The sequence below is a fragment of the Corvus moneduloides genome, chromosome 3 (genome assembly GCF_009650955.1).
Source record: "Corvus moneduloides isolate bCorMon1 chromosome 3, bCorMon1.pri, whole genome shotgun sequence".
NCBI classification, from domain to species: Eukaryota; Metazoa; Chordata; class Aves; order Passeriformes; family Corvidae; genus Corvus; species Corvus moneduloides.
In genome coordinates, this window is record NC_045478.1 from 107,561,014 (window position 1) to 107,584,494 (window position 23,481).

At 41.3% G+C, this 23,481-nt stretch overlaps 1 protein-coding gene and 1 long non-coding RNA gene across 2 annotated transcripts in view; both read right to left on the bottom strand.

Moving 5' to 3' along the window:
* XDH (xanthine dehydrogenase) overlaps window positions 1–16,570 on the bottom strand; it is a 48,654-nt gene extending 32,084 nt beyond the window's left edge. The window contains exons 1-8 of the mRNA XM_032103258.1: window positions 16,279–16,570; window positions 8,825–8,882; window positions 6,309–6,405; window positions 5,046–5,154; window positions 3,862–3,988; window positions 2,998–3,059; window positions 930–998; window positions 60–128 (exon numbers count right to left, since the gene is read on the bottom strand). Of these exons, the coding sequence (XP_031959149.1) occupies window positions 60–128; window positions 930–998; window positions 2,998–3,059; window positions 3,862–3,988; window positions 5,046–5,154; window positions 6,309–6,405; window positions 8,825–8,882; window positions 16,279–16,332 (645 nt within the window). The 5' untranslated portion in view covers window positions 16,333–16,570. The remainder of the gene's footprint in view (window positions 1–59; window positions 129–929; window positions 999–2,997; window positions 3,060–3,861; window positions 3,989–5,045; window positions 5,155–6,308; window positions 6,406–8,824; window positions 8,883–16,278) is intronic.
* A 573-nt stretch (window positions 16,571–17,143) lies between these two features.
* Window positions 17,144–17,821, bottom strand: LOC116441410. The gene is made up of 3 exons (XR_004239058.1): window positions 17,668–17,821; window positions 17,425–17,564; window positions 17,144–17,305 (listed from the first exon to the last, which is right to left on the bottom strand). It is a non-coding gene; the product is annotated as an uncharacterized LOC116441410 (long non-coding RNA).
* Window positions 17,822–23,481: the final 5,660 nt, after the last annotated feature.

Genomic DNA, 23,481 nt, shown 5'->3' on the forward strand with positions numbered 1-23,481 from the left:
ATCTAAGACTTTAAAACATCAGAAATAAAGAAAAATCTAATAGTTGAGAGGCACCTTACCACACTGTCTTCTTTTCCATTCATGCAGCAGCCTGGACCATTGGCTTTTCCTCCACAGCAGCCCCCATTCTGAAGAAGGAACAAGCACACTTCAGCTATTCTAAACAAAGTCAGAACATTGCAACTTTCACAGAATATAGTCCTTCCCTTTTATCAATCCCTGACCTTCATAAATTTGCAGTCCTCTTTTTCATTAATAAACTGCTTGAATGAAAGGACTCCAAGCAGTCTGAATTGCTGGAATATTCCATGCAACACTAGATGCTTCCTAAAAAAGAATCCACAGAAATTTCCTGGAAATTTCTGGTAATGGATTTCATTATATTCTGTGTTTCCTAAATTCATTTTATATTCGCACTACCTTATGCACCAATTTCTTCTTTCCATTCCTTCATTTGTTTTTTACCTAGACTGGTACATACAATGTGATTAACTTTTTTCCCTCCAGGTATTCCAAAAGGTTCCAAACGTACAGTTTTGGAACAGAGAGGAAATTCCTTCACCATTGGACAGCAAAGTTTGGGGAAGATCATAGTGAGGAATTCAGATCTGTTTTCACAGACAGATGCATCACTTCAATGCACCAGAAGCTGGTAACACACTGCTTACAGCTGTCACCGTGCTATTTCACGGGAGGGTTGCACCTTGCAGACTCAGAAGGGATGTCACTGTTTTAAAACCCATCTCATGATGGCCATCCATGCTAAACAGGACATACACAGAACCAGCATTTTCCAAGAGACAGACACTGAAAACAGCTCAGAGAGTTCTGAATGTCTGCACCACAGCAGAGCCAGAGAGGTGGCTAATACATCAAAGCTCCAATGCTATATTGAAAATCGAGGTTATGGGTTTTAACATTCAGCTTACCATGGTATTTTCCCTCCCACTACGACAGCATCCAGTGCCATTGGCAACACTACCACAGCAATTCACATCCTGTGGGAACAAAAACTGTACTGAGAAAAAAAGTGCAGACTCCAAGGAAACAAAGTAGGCTTGATCCCCTTTTGAGAGAAATTGATCCCACATTAATTACATCCAAAGCAGAAGTGGGAGATGAAAGGTGCCAAGCAAGTAGGTGTTTCTCTTGCAATATCCTGCAGTGTGATGACAAGGTCATGCCCACTCTACTGGTAAACCTCTTATTCTGGTTTGGAGCTATTCTGACCATTCAACCAGTACCTCTGGAGCTGTGAGGAGATACCCAGAGAAGACTGAAAGGGACAAGCACATACAATACCACCAGGCAGATCATCTGCCTTCATTTTCAATCTGACTCCTATTAGTTTATTTCTTGAAATGCCCTTTTACCAGGAGAGGCAGGAAATAGCAGTTGCCTGTTCACATTCCACCTGCTAATCACAATTTTGTTGATCTCTACTAAAGCTCAACAGAAACCACTGTATGTGCTATGTAGAGTCCCTTCCTCTCCTGGCATCTCTTTTTGAGGCTGAGGTGCACTCAGTGCTCCTCTGTCTGGAAGTCAGATTGCCACAGATGTGAACCTTGTTCCATTTCTCTGAATCTTCTCCTATTCTGCTATACCCTGTTAGAGATGAGAGAAGAACTCCACAGAGTACTCAAGTGTAGGAAGAGCCACGGCAATGTTTTCTGTTTTGTCCTCTACCCTTTGAAATGTTGTTCTCACTGCCAGTGAGCACTGAGCTGATGTTTCCATGGACCTGCCTCCCAGACCTCCAAGATCACCTTCCCGCATGGAAACTTGTCTGTTCACAGCCTACATTTTAAATGTGAAATGACTGCCTTTCACTCCATAAGTTGCTTTGCATGTATTTGCCCTGAATTTTGTATCCATTTCTATTCTCCAGTCTCTCAGGTTCATAAAGTCTTTCAGAAATTCCTCAAAGCCAATTCCTGCCTTCACTACCCAGACTAACTTGATATCTGTTAGCTTATTTTCTCATATCCCTAGTCACACTCTTTTCAACCACATTTAGAGACAGCTGCACCAGCCTTGCTTCCCACCACAGGTCCCAGCAGAACTCCACAGCAGTGACCTCCCTTCACTGCAAAAATATACCATTTTCTCCTACTTGCCATTTCCTGCCTTTTAACCAATCTTTCATCCATACAGAGATCTTCCCTCTTAGCCCATATTGTCCTTAAAAGTTTTTGGTGAGACACTGTGCAAAGCCTGTTGGAAATCCAAGTAGGCTTTTATTAACTGGATCTATCAACAATTTGTAAAGGATCTCACACCTGCTTGTATTCTCTTTCATTGACTGCAATTCTGGATAATAAAATAATAACATGAAATTAATGGGCATCATTGTAAATTCTTTTATTTTGATATTTAATACCAGTGTAGACCCAGGAGTAGCTGGTAATCACTGAAGTACATAATGATCTACTCTTCTTCACAGCCTCCAGCACTCTTTCAGGTACAAAGGGACTAGAGAAAATTTATGGCAAAACTTCACACCTCACCCAAAGCAGCAGAAGAATTCTGGGCAAGAGCTGTACAACAGTGACTTCAACTTTTTTCCAGAGCTATTCCTGCTCTGCAACTGATCTTTCAAGAAAGCAAATTCCTCACTAGATTCCTCCACAGCATGTCCCTAACTGTGCACCATACCTTTACACTTTGTCCACACCAGGATCAGTTGCAAGCTGTATTATGCAGAGAGGATGAGTTTTTCCAAGACTTATGGAAAAGAGTTATAGAGTCTGATTATCTGTGATCCAAAAAGTGACCATCAGGTGGACTTTATTCAAGTCTACCAGCAAGTGCAGTGAGTAAAGGATTTGGTCTTTCTGAATTATTAATGCATGAATCACATACAAAGAGGTCAAGAGCTGGAGCTGGGTTGTTGGAGCATATGTATTTCCTTCCTCCCCATTTGAGCTCATGGTGTGTTTCAGTAACACAGAAAGACAGCCAGCCTTCCAGGTTTTTTTAAAACAGGCCACTTACTTTAGCAAAAGTCCTGTATCCTTCCAGAATGGGTCTGTAGCCTGTACACCGACACAAGTTCCCTGTATTGCCAGAGCAAAAGGATAAGGATTTAGTGTCATTTGGCTAAAAAATTCTCTTCTTTTAGAACATTTTATTGTTTCTCACAAAAGCTTGTCAAATCTTGATACAGCTAATGAAAAAACTGGGAGGAGGAAAATTTCATTAGGAACCTTGCAACAAGCCTACCATCCCTTTTTGTTGAAATTTAAATTGAAATTCATTTAGAACAAATTCAATCTGTCTTATTCAGTATTCATTTATCTCAATTGTGTGAGTCTTATCAGTATACCAACTAGTCTGCCTCCTGAATTACACAGAGATTGCTTTCTCCTGCATCATCATTCCTCTCAGCTCACTGCTGGAAGCACAGTAATGACTCTAACCTCAGCAACAACAGCAGCCTCTCACAGGATTTACACAGTTGGATTCTGCCCCACTCCATCATTGTATGTTGCTGTCTTGGTCCTTGACTTGAGGTTGCCTGACCCACACATTCTCTGTCACCTCTGCAGGCTCTTGTGACAGCAATGAATAAAGAAGGACACTCTTTGAAGCCCCTTAAGGACAGGCCACCTTTTGTTCTGCTGTTAAAATTAGTGGGTTCCTAATGCCAGACTGAGGCCACTTGCCCTTGCTTATGAACTACAATGTTCACTTCATAGCACCTGACCGGTCTCCTAGTGGAAAAGCTACTTCTTAACCTCAATAACAATCAGCTATTTTTAACAAAATACATTAAATAAATAACGGTGCACCCCACTGGGTGAAGCAGATGTAATAAAAGCAGACCAGGTTGCACCTCTGCAGGGCTGTGTGTTTTACCTTGGAAAGCATCTTCGATGTCCTCCATGTGGGGCTCGGGGTTGTTCCGAAGCAATGTGTACATGGACATGACAATGCCTGGAGTGCAAAAGCCACACTGGGATCCATGACTTTTTGCTATTCTCTCCTGAGAGAAAGTAAAAACTGCCATTAGCCCATAATATCAAGGTGAGCTCCTTGTTGTGCTTGTTTCTGTAATATCTCTATTAAAAACAATCTCACGAGAGGAGCTAAGATTATCATAAGATGTTCCTTGATGAGTTGGTCAATTAATCTGTGAGACAGACTTCAAAAAAAAGAGCAGCCTGAAAAGTTTGCATCTAGGCTTCAAATCAAAATGTGACTGAAGGCCACTAGAAGCCTCCAGCGAGATCAGGAGTTCTTTAGATTTACTGTGCTAGGAAGGCTGGGGCTACCTGCTTAGACCTGAGTTTGAATTTCAAAACTTAGCTGTCAGAATCCTCAGGCGGGGGGAGGGAAAAGAAGACAAATAAACGAAGGTCAGACTGGCTGCCATCCAGTCATGTACATGTAACTTATTTTTCACTTCGTTGTTTACTCCTCAGATACTGGCACAAGTCCCACCCACTGGGCAAACCGAGGTGAATCACAGTTTACCTTAAGGGAGCAGAGTCTCTGACAAAGAGAGGCAAGGCTGCATTGTAACACCTGGCCACAAGAGCAAGGCTTCATGTTCCCATCACTCTTTCTCACCAAGAATATTTTGGGACTCCAGAAACGTTGCTGAACCAAACCTAACTTCACTACTGTGGGGAGTACTACCTAACTATGCAAGATCAGAAACCAAGGCCATTTGTGGAAGGCCATAGGAGAGCCCAAACCTATCTCAGATTTCCTAGCTCCAGGTCATAATATTGGCTTTCCCCACAACATCAGAGTTCCCAGACCAGGATGTGGACCCATACAGCCATGTAGCCCTAGAAAAAAAGCACTGGCAATTCAGCCAGGATAGCACCAGTTAACTTGTTAGGCACATAACAGAGCTGCAGCCTTGTCCCAGGAGTTTGATTCTGTCACTTAGCCATTCCTGAAAGTACGGACTGCTCAGAGTCAGCCTCGTGGATTTAGCATTATGGTGGAGGTCCCAGTGCCCTGAGACAGGTTTAATTAACATATGAAAACGTGCATAGAGGGTTTGAAAGTTACCAGTATTAATAGCTTACCTGGGCCGGGTGCAGCCTGGATTTTGTGTTTCCTATGCCTTCAACAGTAGTTACAGCTACGTGATGCAGGGCACAGACAGGGAAGAGACAAGCATTGGCAGTATGGTGGCTAAAATAGTAAATTAAGGTCATTTCATCTGACAGTGCTGCTCAGCAAAGGGAAAAGGGAACTGGAGCACTGAAGAGTACTTGGAAGCTACAGCGGTGGACACAATAGGAGCACTTAAATAGATGTGATACAAGTGTTAGTTACAAGCCAAATCCTATAGCACCTGGTCATCCGAAGCTCTCATCAACTTCACTTGAAGTTTGAAATGGGCATGCATCATAGGTTTTCACCTAGAAATAACAACTTTAAACATCCTTGTTGCACATTAAGCTACAGAACTCCTATAGGTAATTTATAGGGGCAGACTACAAATACCAAGATGCTGTACAGCTGGACACTTGCAAAGTTACATAAGAACCTGGAGTTCTCAGCCTTCTACCTAGAAAGCTGTTTCTAGATGGTAAACATGGGGAAAAAGTCTAGACTGAAGGTAAAAGAGAATAATGTTCCCAAAACTCTTACAAGAACTAGCTATTTCATCTCATTTCTATCAAGACAGAATAATGACCCTAAAGATATCCTATTCATGGCCATGTAGTTGAGCAGAACCACTCAGTTAGATGATCCAAGTTAAAGCATCTCCAAGAATTATTCCAAATATATTAAAGATTTCAGCGCTTTCTATTCCCCACAGTAAAAATAAACTGGGCCCTGTCTCTCTGTCTCATCCTCTCTCCCTTCCCGTTTTTGTTTGATTCCATTGCTTCCCCTTTCAATAAATTAAAGTGAGAACAGGAGGAAATTTTGTCTCAGGAAATAACTCTGAAGGTTACAATACAAGTAGAGAAAGAAGTTAATATCTGCTGGCGTACAGAAACCAGATGATTGTCACAATACAATAACAATGAAGATTTTATGATTTTATCACAGGAATCATTATTTGGATTCTCACAGGAAAAAGTTACATTAGAATCAGTGCAGGTATTGCAGGGCACAAAGAAATAGTTCCCTATCAGCATTGTGCAATGCTCTAAGAAAAGTACTTTCTTATCTTAGCCTTCTGAGCTTACGTTCTGAAAGTGAAAAACTATGTTCTGGCAGAAACATTCATTATATAACTTTTTTTTTTAAATAGTACCATGTCTGGTATGTCAAGAACCTGGATCTGTCCCCATTTTATTTCTCAGTTGCAGAGTTCAGATTGCAAAGGATACAGGATTTTCTTCCGAAAGGGATCATACTTGGATATCATAACAGTGCAAGCACCACATCCACCTTCTCCACAGCCTAGTTTGGTTCCACACAGGCCCACTGAGAGAACAGGAATTAAGGAAAACTCGAAAAGTGTTGGCAGAAACCTGCTCAAGTTATCAATCAAGGCTGAGCAAAAAGTTCTTGCTGGAAACAAAGCACTCATTTCTTCTGCTTAATAATTTAACATAAGCAAAGTTTCAAAAGCTGACATGTGAGTATTGAGATCAGCACCCAAAATCCTCATAAGAACACAGCCCACACTACAATAGACTCTCAGAAATAGACAAAAAAATATCCTGAACTCCGACAGTTCCCACTTCCCATTACTTAGAAAAGGAAATTATATAAGGGAGACAAAGCACTGGTAATTGCTGAGCAGTTGTTCAGGCATGCAGCCACATCCCTGAGCCATGCAGCAGCATCTCCTTCAGCACCTCTCACTGGTGGGCTTGACTTCTTCCTACACCTGGTGACTCCTACCACCCAGAAGGCTCCCAGGCAGGGCAGTCACTCAGGGCTACAAGTTCCACAGTTTAGCACTGACTGGGAGCTGCATTTGAACTGCTCACGAACTACCTGGATCTCAAAAGCCGTGGTCTGGCCACCCCCTTTATGATGGCTTGCCAGTTGCTGGGGACAAAACCAGCCAAGCACACTCCCCAGGAGCCTGGATCCCATAAAACCGTAGGAGAGAGACACTGAGAGCCAGAGCTGGTGGAGATGTACAGAACCACTGCACAGACACCTGGTGGCTCACAGAGCGTATGGCCTGGCCTAAGCAGATTCCTCCAAAGACTGCTGAGCTCATGGCCACGCTTTACAATGAGGAGTTAAATCAAATGTGCTGCAAAGGAAGTTCAGGAGAGAATTCCTTGAGTCACTTCTGCTTAGGTTCCTTCACTTACCAGAAGGTAATTAGACACTATTCTGTACTGCAAAGAGGATTGGCCAATGTTGAGAGACTTTTGGTGGATTTAAAAACTGCTGATTTTATTGGCAATGGACAATGGACTGAGTTGAGACAACAAGTGCCTTTCCCTGTATCACAGCACCTTTGGAAAAGCAACAGGCACTGTGACACAGGGAACTCAATTCATCCTCTACTTCACTGCAAACGTTGTGGAACTGACCATTTCTAGAGAGTCATAGAAATCACAGAATCATTTAGGTTGGAAAAGACCTCTAAGATCACCAAGTCTAACCATAAACATAATGCTGCCAAGTCCACCACTAAGCCGTGTCTTTAATGCAAACCTAACACTGCCAAGCCCACGATTAAATCATGTCCTTAAAGGCACCTTTGCTTTTCATACAATCATGTGCCCCCTTGAGCAGAAATACAGCTTTCTTATGCCATCCAGTGTTTCCCTTGATGACAGTGCTAACCTGCCCCAATAAAACATGTTTCTCCAAGTATTTGTCTGACCCTAATCAGATATCTACAAAGTAAGTTCACCAGAATGCTCATGTAGAAGATCAGTAGGTTTTGAAGAGCTCAGATTCTCTCTTTACAAAGCTATTTGCAGTAGATATCAACAAGCTTAGACATAAAAGTTCGAGCGGTAAGACAGGCACACCTGGGCACAAGAGTCCTGCCACTTACATTTCCTCTTGACCTTTGTCCATCTGTGGTAAATCAGATAAATAGGGCTGTTGATAGTTCTGCTGGAAACCTCAAAGAGGAGTGTGATTCATATCCCTGCACTTCCTTCAGCTCCCAGACAAATGGAATGCAGCAGCATGGTAGGGATACACCAGCACAGCTGTGAACAGTTTGGCACATGTACACACCCAGGTGGCCAGACAAAAACTCAGAAAACAGGGAATGACACTACCTACGGAAGCAGACCTGGTACAGCCAGCCTGGCCATCACAGTAATAGCTACCCAGCTCCTGAAGCTGTACTGACTCACGTGTTGCTCGGTTTCAAACAGGGCTGAAACGTGACTGCTTGTATCTGCTTACGTAAACAGGCCCACGGTACGTGGGGGGAACCCCTGCCCCTGAGCCTGCCTCCCTGGGCCATCTGATAAACAGCACAGAATTATCAAGTTATGGGATATTAGCTAGCCAGTAACATCCAAATCATTGGATGATACAAACAGGATCTCAAGAGGCTGTGATGTTCTGGCCAGAAAATTCTTTACGGTTTGTGCGGAACAAACTTAAATTTCCTTCAGTTTTATTGCCATCTCATTATTGCTTCCTTTCCATCATATTATATTTCTGAGAAATTAAATTTTTTTCCTCTGAAGTGTTAATAAATCATTTTAAGTATATTATTTAAAATTTGTTATCGTTGAAGCTGGAATAGCAGCTGTAATCTTTGCCAGCAAGAAATACCAGACAATGCAAAGCACTCCCTCTTACACTCTGTTCAAAAACTCTGCCCAGTACTCAAGTGACAGAACAGTAAACAATTACGAAATGCTGTAGGCATTTAAAGCCTTTTGCAGTTTCTTCTGACACTGGATACATTTTCTTCGTAGATAGGTTAGCAGGGTCGTTTCTGGGTCCACATCTTTTTCCACCACCTGCAAGAAGGAAAAGATATTGTTAAACATGAAATGTTTTACAACACAGATAAGTGAGTTGAAAGGGGAAAGTTTGGTCTTTCTGCAACTTCTTTTCCAAGGCAGGGAGCAAAATCACTGATAGTTTCAGCAACGTTGGTCATGTATCCAGACACAATGTTTCCTTGAATTTATTGTGTCAGAGGAAAGTATATGCATTATATACATCAGAGTTTTGCAGTCATGGCACACTGAGGCAAATCTAAAACAATCCTTCACCAAAAATAGCAAACAGAATTAGTAGTGAGCAGAGAAAAAACTGTGTTTTGTACTCAAATCTTGGGTTCCTGACATGTCCCAAATGGTGTCTTATCTTTTCTAACCCCTGAATAACTGAACTCTGTCCTTTCTTCTTACTATTAGAAGGGGCAGAGAAAATGAGCAGATAAACAGAATGACAGAAAGGGCATCAGTAACAGGCTTTGCAGAGAAAAATACCCAACAGTGGAAACTGTAATGTGACAACATGGGTGCTGCAGGATGGACAGCAAGAACCAATCCTCTTTGAAGTTACTCCTTTCCTTGCAACATTAAATCAATCTGTATTATATTAGTAGCCATCCCAAATGCAGGAATATGAAATTCCAAGCAAGGAGAAAGCTTTGCTGCACATTTTGAGGCAGCTCCCACCTACTATTAGTAAACAACAAAATGAGTAGTTATTCATTAGACATAAAATAACCATTAGAGATTTTACTTCAACCTCTGCTCAGTGGTCAGAAACCAAAGTTCTGCCCTCGCCTCCAAATGGTCACAGGGCTTGTCTTCCCCTTCTTCTGTTATTAATAAAGTGTCAAGAAACTTTTCCAAATTCACTGTGTGCCAGAATGTAATCATGTTCCTGGATCTTATTCGTACAATAGTTACAGTTTATTTAAATTAATCACTCCCAGTTTGAAGGGCAAATTGAAACAGGGGTCATTTGTACAAGCATTTTTTATTTTTTTTTATTGATAAGAAACATTCATAACCTCTGTACTGCTTCAGTTTTATCCTCTTGACACGTGACAGGGTTATTCTAAAGAGACAATGTTGATACAAAAATGCTGCTAGCAAGGATTTTCTTGCTATTTTCTAAGTCTGTGAGAGACTTTTCTCTCTCACAGAAGAGGTAGCAGAGTTATGTAAACACCCAAGCCACCTGCAACCTTGAAAAGACTTGTTTATGGTATAGTAGAAAAATATTTTGACAACGGATGTTTTAGGATTTTAGCCAATCACCCCAAGGGGTGGCTGATCCTTTGTCCAATTAGACTGTGAAGAAAGAAGTCTATAAAAGAGTTTGTAAAATAATTAAATAAATCAATCTGGTTGCACAATTCCTGCTGCTGGATCTTCTCTCCTCGTCCCTACGGCTGCGGAACACGGTGATACACCCTAGGGCATTTTAATAAGACAAGGTTCATACTTCCTGTTTGAGTTCACCTTGTTAGAACTAACTGATAAAATTGCTGCTACAAAACCCAACTGGTCACTTTTTGTACATCTCATTCCTGCACTGGGGATGATCTACTGGAAAAAAAGAGTCCATTCTAGTTTGGGAATGTCATACTGTAGATCATGCAGCATTCATTGCTGCTATTCAGAGCAGAGTGCCCCTGTTCCCTCACCTCCTGGATGCATAGAAACAAATAAAAGCATGCAGTGGCTCTTCCATGACCATCTGGTTCAGAATAAGCCCATACATCCCTCTGCAGCAGTTTGGCAAACAGGCAGACATGAGTAGGAAATTCCAAACATCCCTGTGACTGCAAGTGGATAAATGGCCTTTCAGAGCCATTCCACAAGCACAGAGCCTTTCCCAGCAATTCCCACTGTCACTGTCACACTGAGTTTCTTCCTCATGTCTGTGCCAATGGCCATTGCAAACCCTTCCAAAGCAACTTCCAAGATAGCCAGGCAAAGAGAAAAAAACTTCAGAACAGTTAAAGACTATTCTGTGCTTATATCAAAGAAAACGTCTCAAGAGGTTTTCTTGAAAGAGTCCAAGAAGCGCTCTTTTATGTAGTCAAACCAAGCAATTAAAAGTTTGGCCCACGGGCTTCTTTTTAGGAAGTAGGAAATAAAAGACAGGCCTAGTCCTTCATTTTTCATTTAACCACTCATTTCCACGCACTTTCAGTAAAGTAAAAATGTGTCAAGTCCCAAAGTCAAAGCTTTGCTCAACTTAATCAGAAAGTGTCTCCCACCACATCCCAAACAATGCACACCCTTACTCTTTTCAAGCCAACAGCCCGGGATTGCTACTTCAGTCACTTCGAACTACTCCACTGGAGCTGTGTATCTGCAGTTCTGGCAGAGACCAGGGATCAGAGGGAGATAATGGGTAAGAATTTGGAGAACATTCTGGATTAACACAAATCTCACACATCAGAGATCAAGAAGCCATTTCTCTTCACTTCAGATCCCTGGTGGGAGGATGCTTATTGATGAGTCTCTCTTGCTGGGCACAGAGTAAGAATTTTTTGCTGTTCTTGCCTTTTGCTCGTTGTCGTTGATGCTGGTTTGTCCTCCAACTTATCATTCCTCCAGTGGTTTGTTGCAATCCCCTGCTGTGATTTGTTCTTAAAATATTTTAAAACCCTGTGGGTGAGGATAACATGTCTTGTCCGATGCCCAGTACAATGTGATTCACAGCTCAATATCACAGTTCTTGCTCACCTCCCCCAGTGTCCTTGTACAGAAGGAAACTGAAACCCACCCGTTGCCTTCTGTGGGATCCTTCTGTAGGATCAGACAACTTAGATACCGCAGTTAAAGAAATGTTTCCTTTTTGGTAAGTTACTGGGTTTTAGTATTTGGTATTTTGTTTTGTTTTGTTTTAAATCAAATGTCATATTACAGGTATATTGGATTGACAGCCACATTTTGAGATTCAAAACTGGATTTTACTGCATTTGGTAGCTTAATTATTAATCAAACGCAGAAAGAAACATTGTTGAAAATGTTAGGATGGCACAGACAGTCAAATGACTCTCAACAAATTTGCTCTGTAGTGCTGTGTTTGTACTACGTGTCTATTTGCCTACTGATCCTTAAATACTCAGATCCACCTCAGCAGGGAGCCCAGCCTGGCCCTGCAGTTCTTTGTGCTGTTAAGTACCATACAGAAGAGGCTCTGGAGCAGTACTTTACACCTTTAGAGCCCATGGACTTGTCCAGAGAGATGTTGAGCTCACTTCCCTGTAATTTCATGTACAAAACTTCAATCTCAATAAATATTTTGTTTTCTGGCTTCTCTACCCACCTTTCAATAATTAAGATAACATTGCCCTTACAACATAAGCATCATATTTTAATTATTATTCCCAGAAAGTTAGAGATTTTTCCATTTAAAGGAACAGTAGCTGAACGAGGTAAATAGAGGAACAGAAAGAAAGAGAAAACAAACTTTCCTAGTTTACCAGACAACATGCTAAGCTTTCCATCAGTTGGGGCCTATAAATGAGAAGCAGATGCTTTCCTGAAGGACAAGCTCCCATTCAATCACTAGTCCCCAGTCACTCAACAAGTTGCAAGAAGAGAAAGTGAAAGGTTTTAACCAGACTGTCACACAGTAAGTCAGACCAGTTGCATGTAAAGGTCCCCTAGGACCTTAAAATCTGTGAATGTGTTATTCCTGAAGTCAATGAAAGATTTCAAATGCATTTACTAGGAAAAAGGATTAGAACACAGATGAACAAACTGAACATAACCACACAATGTAAATCTGCTATTGGTCATGAGAACATTTTGTTCTGCTTTAAACCAGCACACTGAAAGCTCGTAAGTCACTGTTTATGTAGAACCCAGAGGGTCCCAAAGCTCAAAAAATCCTGTCTTTTACTGGTCCCATCTGCAATCAAACATCTACAGACTTTGGAAGAGGTAAGAGGTCTGCTGTGGCTTCTAGCATAGATCCTCCCTCAGCATTCAGAATAGAAATAGAAATATTCACTCCACATGCTTAAACTAAAATTACATGCTACATATGCATGAGACAGACTTGTCAGCCGAGGGAAAAAAGATTGCCACTATTAGCTTTCAATTGAGCATGCTGATTTGCATTCTAGTCTAGGCAGACTACTAAGATAACTTTGAGTTAGTAGTGTGCCAAGCTTTATGCCCAGTGAAGGAAACAGGTGGTTAAAATAAAAAGTCCTGAATGTGAAGTATGCTCAGCTGTTCCAAGGAGACGTTTTCTTGACAACAGTGCAGACTGGGCTAATGCAAGAGAGAAAAATTTGCTGCAGTCCATGTCCCTATCTTACAAACCACCTCTTATCACATGGTTTTGTACAGTGACAGAATATCAGCAGCTCATTAGCAAGGTCAAGCGGCCATGAATTCACACAGCAGTAACCTTTCCCACTGGCCACACTGCCACATTCTTTGCAGTGAATCAACTGGAATATTTCGTCAGGGCCCCAGATGGATAGAGCCATATCCTAACTTAGAATCACAGAGTATACTGACTTGGAAGGGACCCACTAAAACCATCAAAGCTCAACTCCTGGCCCTGCACAGAACAGCCCAAGGGTCACATCATGTGCCTGAAAGCATGGTGTGAAAGTCCAAATATTTCCTGAACTCTGTCAGGCTGGTGCTGTGACCACTGCCCTGGGGAGCCTGTTCCAGTGCCCAGCCACCCTCTGGGTGAAAAACTTTTCCCTAATATCCAACCTAAACCTCCCCTGATGTAGCTTCATGCTGTTTCCTCAGGTCCTGCCACTGGTCACCAGAGAGAAGATATGAATGCCTGCCTCTCCACTTCCCCTCTTGCTACCTGCTATTCCAGAATTGCCCAGGCACTTCCCACCACTCTTTCCATCACATAACCTTTCACGTGCAGCAATGTCCCAACAAATTGCCACAGATCAGATTGCCCTACGAGTTCAATTCTCTCTCTTAAACCTGCATTTGGTGGGGGGGTTGTAACTTCAGCCACTTTAGCAACACACTCAAAAAAGGGAATAGAAAAACAAAGCCACTGGAGGCTCTAGGTAGAGCAAGTGAAACCTGCTCCTTCACTAGCACTGCCTGATCCATGAGGCAGTAGGAAAGGATGCTGAGAGAGCTTTGACATTTAAATGAGTTGGTACCGTTGGTAATATTAATCGTCCCTTGGTGGTTCTCTTTAGCCAAGCTGCCAAGATCACACTGTGATAAACCCCTTTACACATGCACACAGTCATCTCTGAGAGATGGCTTTTGTAAACAGAAACAGCAGTTCCATAAAAATTGCTGAAATGCACCAAGGCCAGCGTCACTCACAGCAGGTTCATTATCTGCAGGACACAGCAAGGACAGACAGAAGATCCTAAATGAACAGGTTGTTTTCTGCTGATGGCCTTCAGGGCCTAGGCTCCTCTTTCTCTCTTCCTCTGCCTCACCCCACGTGCATAAAAGAGAGGCCCATAGGGCCAGCCCTGGGCTTTGACTAATGGACATTTTCATGTGTTAGCCAAAAGTTTTCTCCAGGAAGAAGGACTTTTCTACCAGTTTACACAGAGCAGTGCTCTTGTAATACCTGAGCACCAGCCAGTACTGAAGCACCACTTGTAACTGCATGTAGGAATTTGTTTATAAACTCTTCACACCTGCCATGAGTGGCATATTGGTTTTGAACCTTAGCTGATCTGACACCAGCACTACAATTCTCTTTCATTAGGGCACACCAGAAAAAAACCCAAACAAGACAGGACACTCGGCTGTATCAGGGTCTGCATTGCCCAACACATTTGTGGGAACCTCCTACTGCAAGATCCAAAGAGCTTCAAGTTCACCCTCTACAAACTGAGGTTCACAAAGGAGGAATCTCACTAAAACTTCACAGAGCAAGAAGACAACAAGTTAATGGTGCACCACCTGTGCCCACCATAGCAGAAAATTCATCACATAAAATTCACAGACCACTCTGTGCCATGATTTCAATTACCAGATGCAATTATCTAGTTACAATTAACTTGGACCTTCAAGTTTTCATCTCCCTCCAGAAACAATGAACAGCTGATATGTCAATTAACCCATATGAACCACTGCTAATCTGTGTGAGCAAAGCTTCAGTTGTTACCTTTCTCTGTAAAACCTCAGAACCAAGCCTGGGCTCTACACCAGTATTACATTCAACAGATCTATGACTAACTTTTACTGCATACTAGATAAACTTCATTCTTCAGTAAACTGTTGATACTTCAATAAAATAAAGCATTGATATCAAATCCACTAGGACCTTGGAAAGTTCTAATTCCAATCCAGTTTGGGATCCAAATTCATAACTAAAACCCCTAATTGTAGCCACACTCTCATCCACATTTACACTTGATTAAACCAGAATGAAAGACCAACAAAAGCAAAATGGATAGTAATTCTGTGCCAGTCTGTAAGGCATGGCACAGAGCTTTTTAACCGAGAGTATTGTATGATCCCTCAAGGGATTAAAAAATTAATTGTCTAGCACAAACTTAGTGCAGCATGGTTTACTCCTAAGCACAGGGAAGGTTTGCAAACACTTGGCTCAACGCAGGTGGCTATGCAACTCTCTCCTCTCCCCAGGTTTCCCAGCAGGAAGCTGCTTTGGCACAAGTTTCCTTGTCCAAGTATCTAGGCAAGGGGAAGGTGGTGGGGCAATATTAGCTCTGAGCTGAGCTCAGAAACAGAATTAACTTGGTAGCCACTGGTCAAAGAAAGAGTCAGCTTTGACTTGTTACAAGCTTTTGAAGAGGCAAGGCCGCACTGATAGCCAGGCAAAGTCCAAAGTGAGGAAAGGGGGCTCTGGGACAAACTGTTCAAATGTGTCCATCATGTGCAATGAGCACCCCAGCCTCCTGTGAGACACAGTCACTTCTTAGGCTATTGTCAGGAATCAGTATCAGTTAAAGGGCTTTGATTCTGAAGAGTTTTCTAGCTTCTTAAATAGAAATGGAATAACCATTTTTCTAAATCCCTTTCAAAAACCAGATGTCAGAATTACTTACTGAACATATGAATTTTATATGGATGCTTAGATTTGAATTAAATTTTCCAGATCTGTTGTAATTACTGAAATTATTTCTAGTAGAAATGCCTGTATTAAGCAGTGCACACTTATTTATAAGTAGTTACCTCAGAACTGTAGTAAATTATTGCCAACATATCTAAATTCTAAAAGAAACATTATGTAATTGAGTTACTCTCAGAATAATTCACAAGGTAAAGTCAAAGAAAAGAAAAAGCCACTTAGCAAAGCAATATGTAGTCTTCACAATTCGATATCTAAAAGCCATGGAATTTGTGTTCGTATCAGAAAACTTCAGAGGAGGAAAAAGAAAACTAGAAAAGTAAGTAATCAAGCCACAATCCAGGAGCAAGCTGGACAGAAAGCTGGGATCTTCCTTACCTTTTTACCATTCACAAAGAAAACAAGTTCATCCCCTGCCTTGTTTGGAGCCATCCTGCACACCTTCCAAATTTCACTCAAACGGGGCCACAGACCACCCTTGTGAGAGCAGCCCTACACCCCACAGCGGAGTGAGCACCAGCCACACCACAAGTAATACGAGTCTGCCTCAACAATGTTTGACTTTATTTCTACATCAGTGCCCTGTGAAACCCCATATTATATAAGAGGCAATGAAGAGGCGTGCCAGCTGCGTTTGGTTGGTGCTTCTGTAGCCCTAATGACAGAAAGGCAGCAGGAACGAGCAGAGTGACTCGCCCCCTTTTATATAGCAGTGGCTCACAATTCAGCTGCATTCCCTTTAGGTTACCCTGCCAGGCTTGGGGCACTCGCCGTGTGCCACTGACACGGCTGCTAGCAGGGAATTCACAGGATTTTGCAATGCAATGCAAACTTTGGAGCGGGAGGCGGTTGTTCTCCCAGCTATTCCTCACAAATATTGACAAGAAAAAGCTGTTTCCCTTGTTCTGTGCACAGCCATCCACCTGGCATTCACCACACAGAGGTCTCTAATGACGGCACCTGCTTATTTAAAAAGCTCCTTGATATGTGCACATCTGCTGGTAGACTGACTGCAAGATTATTTCACTATTTTTCCTCACAGTTTTAAAGCTACAGTACCCTCTACCTGGGAGGACATAATTTAAACAGGTATGTGTTTGTCCACGTAAAAGCAATTCTAGAGAACTGGCACTCTGATCCAGCACCTCTTTTGAGGTGCTGGGCTAAGACCATAATGTTTACACTGGGCTCTTAAAGCATTTGGTCTTACCTTTTCTGGCCTAAGCCTCACATCCTGGTTCCTAGGTACATGTTGCCAGTAAAACACAGGGGAAAACCAAGGACTTTTTGCCTTCCATTTCCCTGGTGGTGGTTTCTTCTGGCTTCTCCATTACACAACCACATATTTTGCGTGAAGTCTTCCTGCTTTTTCTTCCAAAGGTGTTGCAGATTCCTCCACAGGCCCCTGCATATGGCATGCATTGGTTTCATGAACAAGATATGTAAACCCTCTAGCCCTAGTTTAAAATTCCACCACAAAACAGCAGAGTTCCAAAGTCTTGTGGAAGTTTCCTAGCACTGTACCTTATCCTGTCTGCTCCATTCTGATTCTTGTGATTTTGCTTTCCTTCTTCAGTTTCAATTAGTTTTGATTAGGTTTTTTTATTATTTCTTTACAATGCCTGGGAAAGCACCATATCAAAGTCTTCTTCTCAGGAACCTCCCTGAATAATTCATGAAACAACAAAACCTAATTAAATTACAATTTTCAGAAACAGTCTTCCCTTAAGTATTGTGGAAACATTTCACAGTGAATACAATACATACATTATTTTTACCAGCTTTTATCTTCTGACTCATTTATTCTGTTTCCCAGTCTATACCCTAGAAAAGCTACTTTATAACAACTGTCAAACACTGTTTCAGCACTTCTTTACAGGCATTTCAGCTCGCTAAAAGCAGAGTTCACAGCAAACTTGTGCTTAACACCAGCTGCCTTAATCTCCGTTTGCAGTGAAGCTGTGCATAGCTGAACCCGTGCTGACACCTATTGTCTGGCACCTCCCACTTCGCAGTATCAAAGTACTGGAAAAACACTTTTCTCCAAGTAATCTTCAGCTCTGTTGCTTTATATTTATGTGCAAAATTTACACAAGCACTACCCTCGCGTAGCAAGCTTCAATCTCAAAATTAGTGTACGCAAGCTTAGTACTCATTAATAGTTTTGTAATATTTTAAATAACAGTTATTACTCATAACCACAAGTAACGTGTTATTACAGCAATCTTAAAGCAACCAGCCATTAAAGCATTAACACCAAAATCAAACTTGTTTAGTTTCCTAATCTGTGTTTTCCATAATGCATGATGCAGTTCTTAGGTTTAAAGAACACTTGCAATCATGTCATCTCTTTTTTAAGGAAACCCATACTCAAATTTTTGCCTAGGCTCGGTGATTAATATTAAAGGTAAACAATCCCTTTCTGCTAAATCAGTAAACAGCACCTTATGATATTCCATCACAGGAATTTGATCCATCAACCTATTGATTTATGATCCCTCAACCTATTATATACATAAGACAAAAATAAAGATAAAAGCAACCATGACAATGATCTCTATATGTAGATTACATGATAATTTAAGACTTCAGACCTCGTCTCAACAGAGTGACTGATCACACAACACCAAAGTCACTCATTCTCTCATCACCCTGATGGGATAGTCTATTACTGTGCCCATTTCAAAGGCAGAGAACCAAGACATACAGAACAGGAATTTTCCTAGTGCTCCAAATAACTCTGGAGCATGAGAGCTTGTGCTATTGAAATCTCTTGTCCATTTTTTGAAATCCCACCTGCTTTGAAACAGAACAGAGGATTACCAGAAATCACAGAAAAGAAAGTGAAAGCTAAAAAAAGCCAACTCACAAAACGCTCAACCCAGAACTCCCTTAAGTGAGCTAAAATGGAAAATTTCCCTCAGTCAAACAAAAATTCATTATGAGACAAAGTATTCTGACTTACCAGTCAGATAAAGTTTAGCAGGTTTCCCATTTTAGAAATTATCCCTTTGCCCATTCATAACTCTGAGATGAGAATGTTTTAGAAGTTCAAAATTCCTTGCAAGTCTCATTCCCTCACTATAGAGCTCGGAAAGCAGTTGATATTAGTCAAGAACATATATTTTTTAAACAGCAGCTGACTTTCCTCATTCTGACTGGTTAATCCTGGAGACCTGGCTGTTGCAATCGTAATAATAATAATAATAATAATAATAATCTGTTCTGCAGATAATCACGTGTAGCTCAATAAATACAGTGAAATTCATGGAAACACCATTCCTGCCAAGAGTTTACTGCCAGAATTAGGTAAATGCATGAAAGCACAACAAGAAAACAATGCCAGGGGTAATAAAGGAGAAGATTAAAAACAAATAGAAGTCAGAAGGTTTGTTGCTCTGTTCTCGTGTTTCTCTTCCAGGAAATATGAGAGTAGAAAGTACAAGTGGCTCCAAAGAGGATTCTGTGAAGGGGCTTATGAACAGCAATTTGTAAAGCAAACATGAAAGAAAACAGAGTCCCTAGTCAGTGCTTTAATGCCGTACTCCCTGTATCAAGCTTCCAGTGTCTGCACACTCACTCTTGTGTGCCCACTGCCCCTCTGGTAGGAGCCACTGTAGCTAAACCACCGCAGACATCATCCTTCCCCTGAAGTGGAAACAACCTGTTTGCTTGAGTTCTGGAGATCCCTTTTCTGTTGGCACACGTATCTTTGTGGGGGCACACACTGGACACTCCTCAGGGATCTCAAGAGGTCTCTACCTGCTGTTACCAGGGTCAGCTAGGAGGGCATACAAGGTTAATTAGAGCTTTATACACCATCTCTTACTTCTTAAAAATCCCTTTTTCAGGCCTCAGCTATTGGTGGTTGTGGGTTTTGTTCTGAGTGTTCTTTGTATGAGTTTGAAAAAGAAACCATAGAGTAATGATTACAGATTGGGTGTAAAGACAGAGTGTGTTGCCTGAGGATGTTTGTTCTTCTCCTTGGCGTCACCCAGGAACTGCTGGTGAAGACAGGTTCCTGAAAGAAGTGGGCCTTTTCTCTTACTGGATAGGGACATTCATACTTTATTATCAAAGTCTCCAAAAAGAGCTCAAAGAAACAAAACCTTTGGAGATCCTAATACAGACAGTAAACATAATACTCTGCAATTACAAAACACTCCAAAAAACCCGAAACACCAAAACCCAAAAAAGTCTCCACATAAAATTGCCATATGATTATGAAAGTAAGGTACTGGACATTTTTTCAAAGGCATTTCTCAGAAATTATAAGAAAGAAATTACGTTCATGCACTTTCTTATGAGGTGTCTAAATGCCTTTCTGGTTACAGATAGAGGTTTGAGAAAGATCACCGTCACAAAGCAAACACAAAGTTGATTTCCTCACTGAGGTTTGTGAGTGGATACTAGCTCATTATTCATGAATCACTAATCACTCAGTGTTCAGCTTCTAACTGTACAAATATTGTCTAATTGTATGGATTTATCTTCACCTTCCTTTGAAGATGGGTGGAGTTTAATTACAGCTCTTTTCTTTGTCCTACCACCTGTCTTCCTATGAGAGCAGGAAATGAACAAAGTTAGCTAAGTCAGCCTTCTGTTGAGGAGTCCCGGTTGCCACTACTCTTCACAACAGTTAGCAAAGCAAGACTTATTTCAATTCCTTCAGTATTTCTTCCATTGCCTACTTCCAGTGGGCCAAACAAAGGATGTTTCAGATATCTGACCTGAAAAGCAACTTCTTTTCAAGTAGGCTTGTTAATGTGTGTTCCTTGTCTTTAGCAGCACCAAACTTGACACCTATCAGTTTCTTTTACCTGCTTCCAGGTGCCACGTGAGAGAAACTTCATACACCAGTCCCAATAACCTAACTCAGTAAAATCATACCTTCTTCTTGATCTTCTTTCTCTTCATCTGTTGACATTTTAGGGGCATCTTTTGTATTTAAACATTATATCTCTGTCCCAGAAGGAGGCAGAGTTCACTTGCAGAGACTGGCTGTTGCCCCTGTCACAGGGAAGCATTGTCTCCAGTGGGTGTTCTGAAGAGGAAAGGAGAGGGAAGCAGCTTCAAGAGCCACACAAGGCTCTTCATTCTTCTGAACAGCTGCTAAAGCACTGCCTCTCTGGCATCTAACAATACCATGATATTCCAAGATCCCTGCACAGGCAAGTAGGAGCTTCTGGGCCAGGTTAACTAAGTGAAAACTAGTTCCCATACCATACCCATGCATGGCTAATTTTTCACTGCTTTTCCTCACAGGAGAGAGTCTCTATACAGAGGTCTGCCTTGCTTGTTTTGTTCTGCCCCTGTGAAGGTATGAATTAATTTTGTTTGGGAGACAGTAATACCTAGTTTTCTCTTGTCTATACACTGGATGCAGTCTAGAATGTAGCTCCTTGTCAAAACTCTGACACCAGCTATATGAAATAAATTTCTATTTCATATACTATCCTGAACCTGCCTGGGCATCTGCACAAATCCTCTGGCTGCCCTGTGTATCTTGCTGGCAATCCTTTTCTCATTTCAGAATGCAGTATTTTGATGGGCAGTTCATTCAAAAGACAAGAAATCTTTCACAGCTGCTTCTGGTAACAAAGAACCAAGAAGGTTTCCTGAATCAATTGAGCATTTGACCATTCTGTCTAGGAGGGATTTGTATGCCAAGAGCTTGTGAGCATCCTTCAGCTACGTAAGTCTGCCTAAGAAAAAGACTGCCTCTCTCCACAGACCCTGCCTAAACAGAGACCTGCACATCTTAGTACCCTGTACTGTGATTTCCTTCTTGCTCCCATCTAGCTTCTGCCATTAAGATGGCTTATCTAGACCGGACAAGTGTGGCAAGTCAGTCCCACAGAGACTTTCAGGAGAGTTTTGTTATTACCATAGTGCAGGAGAGCAGATGCCATCATCATCACTGAAACAGGCCAGCTGTCTCAAACTGCAGCCATCATAGTCAGCTTGTATCCCCCAGGCTCTCTTAATTTCTCTCCAAAACAAATTCATTCTAAATAATTTTCCACCAAGCAATAGTAACAGACAATAAACATCAGGCAGGAAAGAAAAAGACAGTTCTAGCTTGAGAGCAGTTGCTATAAACCCAGCATGCATCATTTAAGGTGAAAATTAGAAAAGCCATAAACATTATAGCAGTAACATTCAGGAATGCCCTTCCAAGAGAAGCAGTGCATGAAAGAAAGATGAACTGCTTACAAAATGAAAATTGAACAGCCTACAAAGTGGATAATATCTTAAGCACATACTGCAGAAGTTGAAACTTAAATTACTTCAAGTTCTGTGTTTCCTTCCCCTCCAATCCTACCTAATGTCCATAAGACAGACTTTCTCAAGTCATGTTCCTGATATCCTACAGTCTCAACTTGAAGTAAAAGAGCCTTCATAGTGTCAAATTTAGTTTATTAAGAATGGACAGGGAAGCAAGCTGACTGTATGTAGAAAGCCTATAATGATGAACATCTAAAACATGTCTTTGAATCCCTGACTACTTAGAAGATTTATTTTTAATTGTCTGGATCATTTTCAAACAGAAGTACCTCATAGTCAGACTCATTGTTTTCAGTGATAGACTTTATGCCCAAGTATGAGCATTTAAGGGTACTGAACAGAAGTCCTATGCCATCATTCCTGAAGGTTTCTAATTCGTGAAGAACAAGTTACTTCCACTTTTCAAGAATTGGAAACCAGTTACAAGAGAGATTAATATATTACTTCCATTGTGCTTCTTCAAACATTTGCATGATGAACTTGCAGATCTCTAATATTTCTGATCCTTTCCATGATTACCCTTTGTACCACCTGATGACAAGTATCACAAAGTCTTCATTTACATTCTGAATTGGAGTGGCTTCCTTTTCTAACAAAAAAGGCTTCTCCCACTGTCATTTTTATATCCAGTATTATTATATATCAGAGAAGAAAAGGCAGAGCTGATAGTTTTCATGGGTTGGCAGGAGGCTACTTTGCAGCATTCAAGCAGGCACTGTGAGGTTTTGATCTTTACTCACAAATTAATTACAGGCTGTTGCAATAAAATACCCAGCATGACTAATGGAGACTAACTAGAGTACAGATATACCTGCACTTTCTGGAGTACGCTGACCATGTATCTTGATGTAAACATAATTAACAACCTTGTTAAATTAAGATGACAAGATGGACTTAAACCAAACAGCTTAGAAAAATACTTGAGAAAAGTGGTGAAAGAGTAAGATAAAGATGTGTGTATACAGAAAATCCCAGATTTTCTTTTCCCAGGACAAGGTAAGTTGTGTCCTAATGATTAACAAGGTTGGGACTGCAGAAATTGATAACAGGCTGCTTGTTGTTTCCTGCTCTGTTATCTCTATTGACAGCAAGACAGGAGTGTCCAATCACACGTGTCTGGCTTCTGCTGAGTAAACCTGTGATTTCTCTGATGATTTTTCAGCGATCCTTCCAGGAGACAAATCAGCTCTAGAAGAGCAACTCAAGTTAAGTGGTTAAAGGAGCCAACTCACTTTGTTAAAGACAACACACACACACACACACACACACAAAAAAAAAAGGTTTTATTCCCTT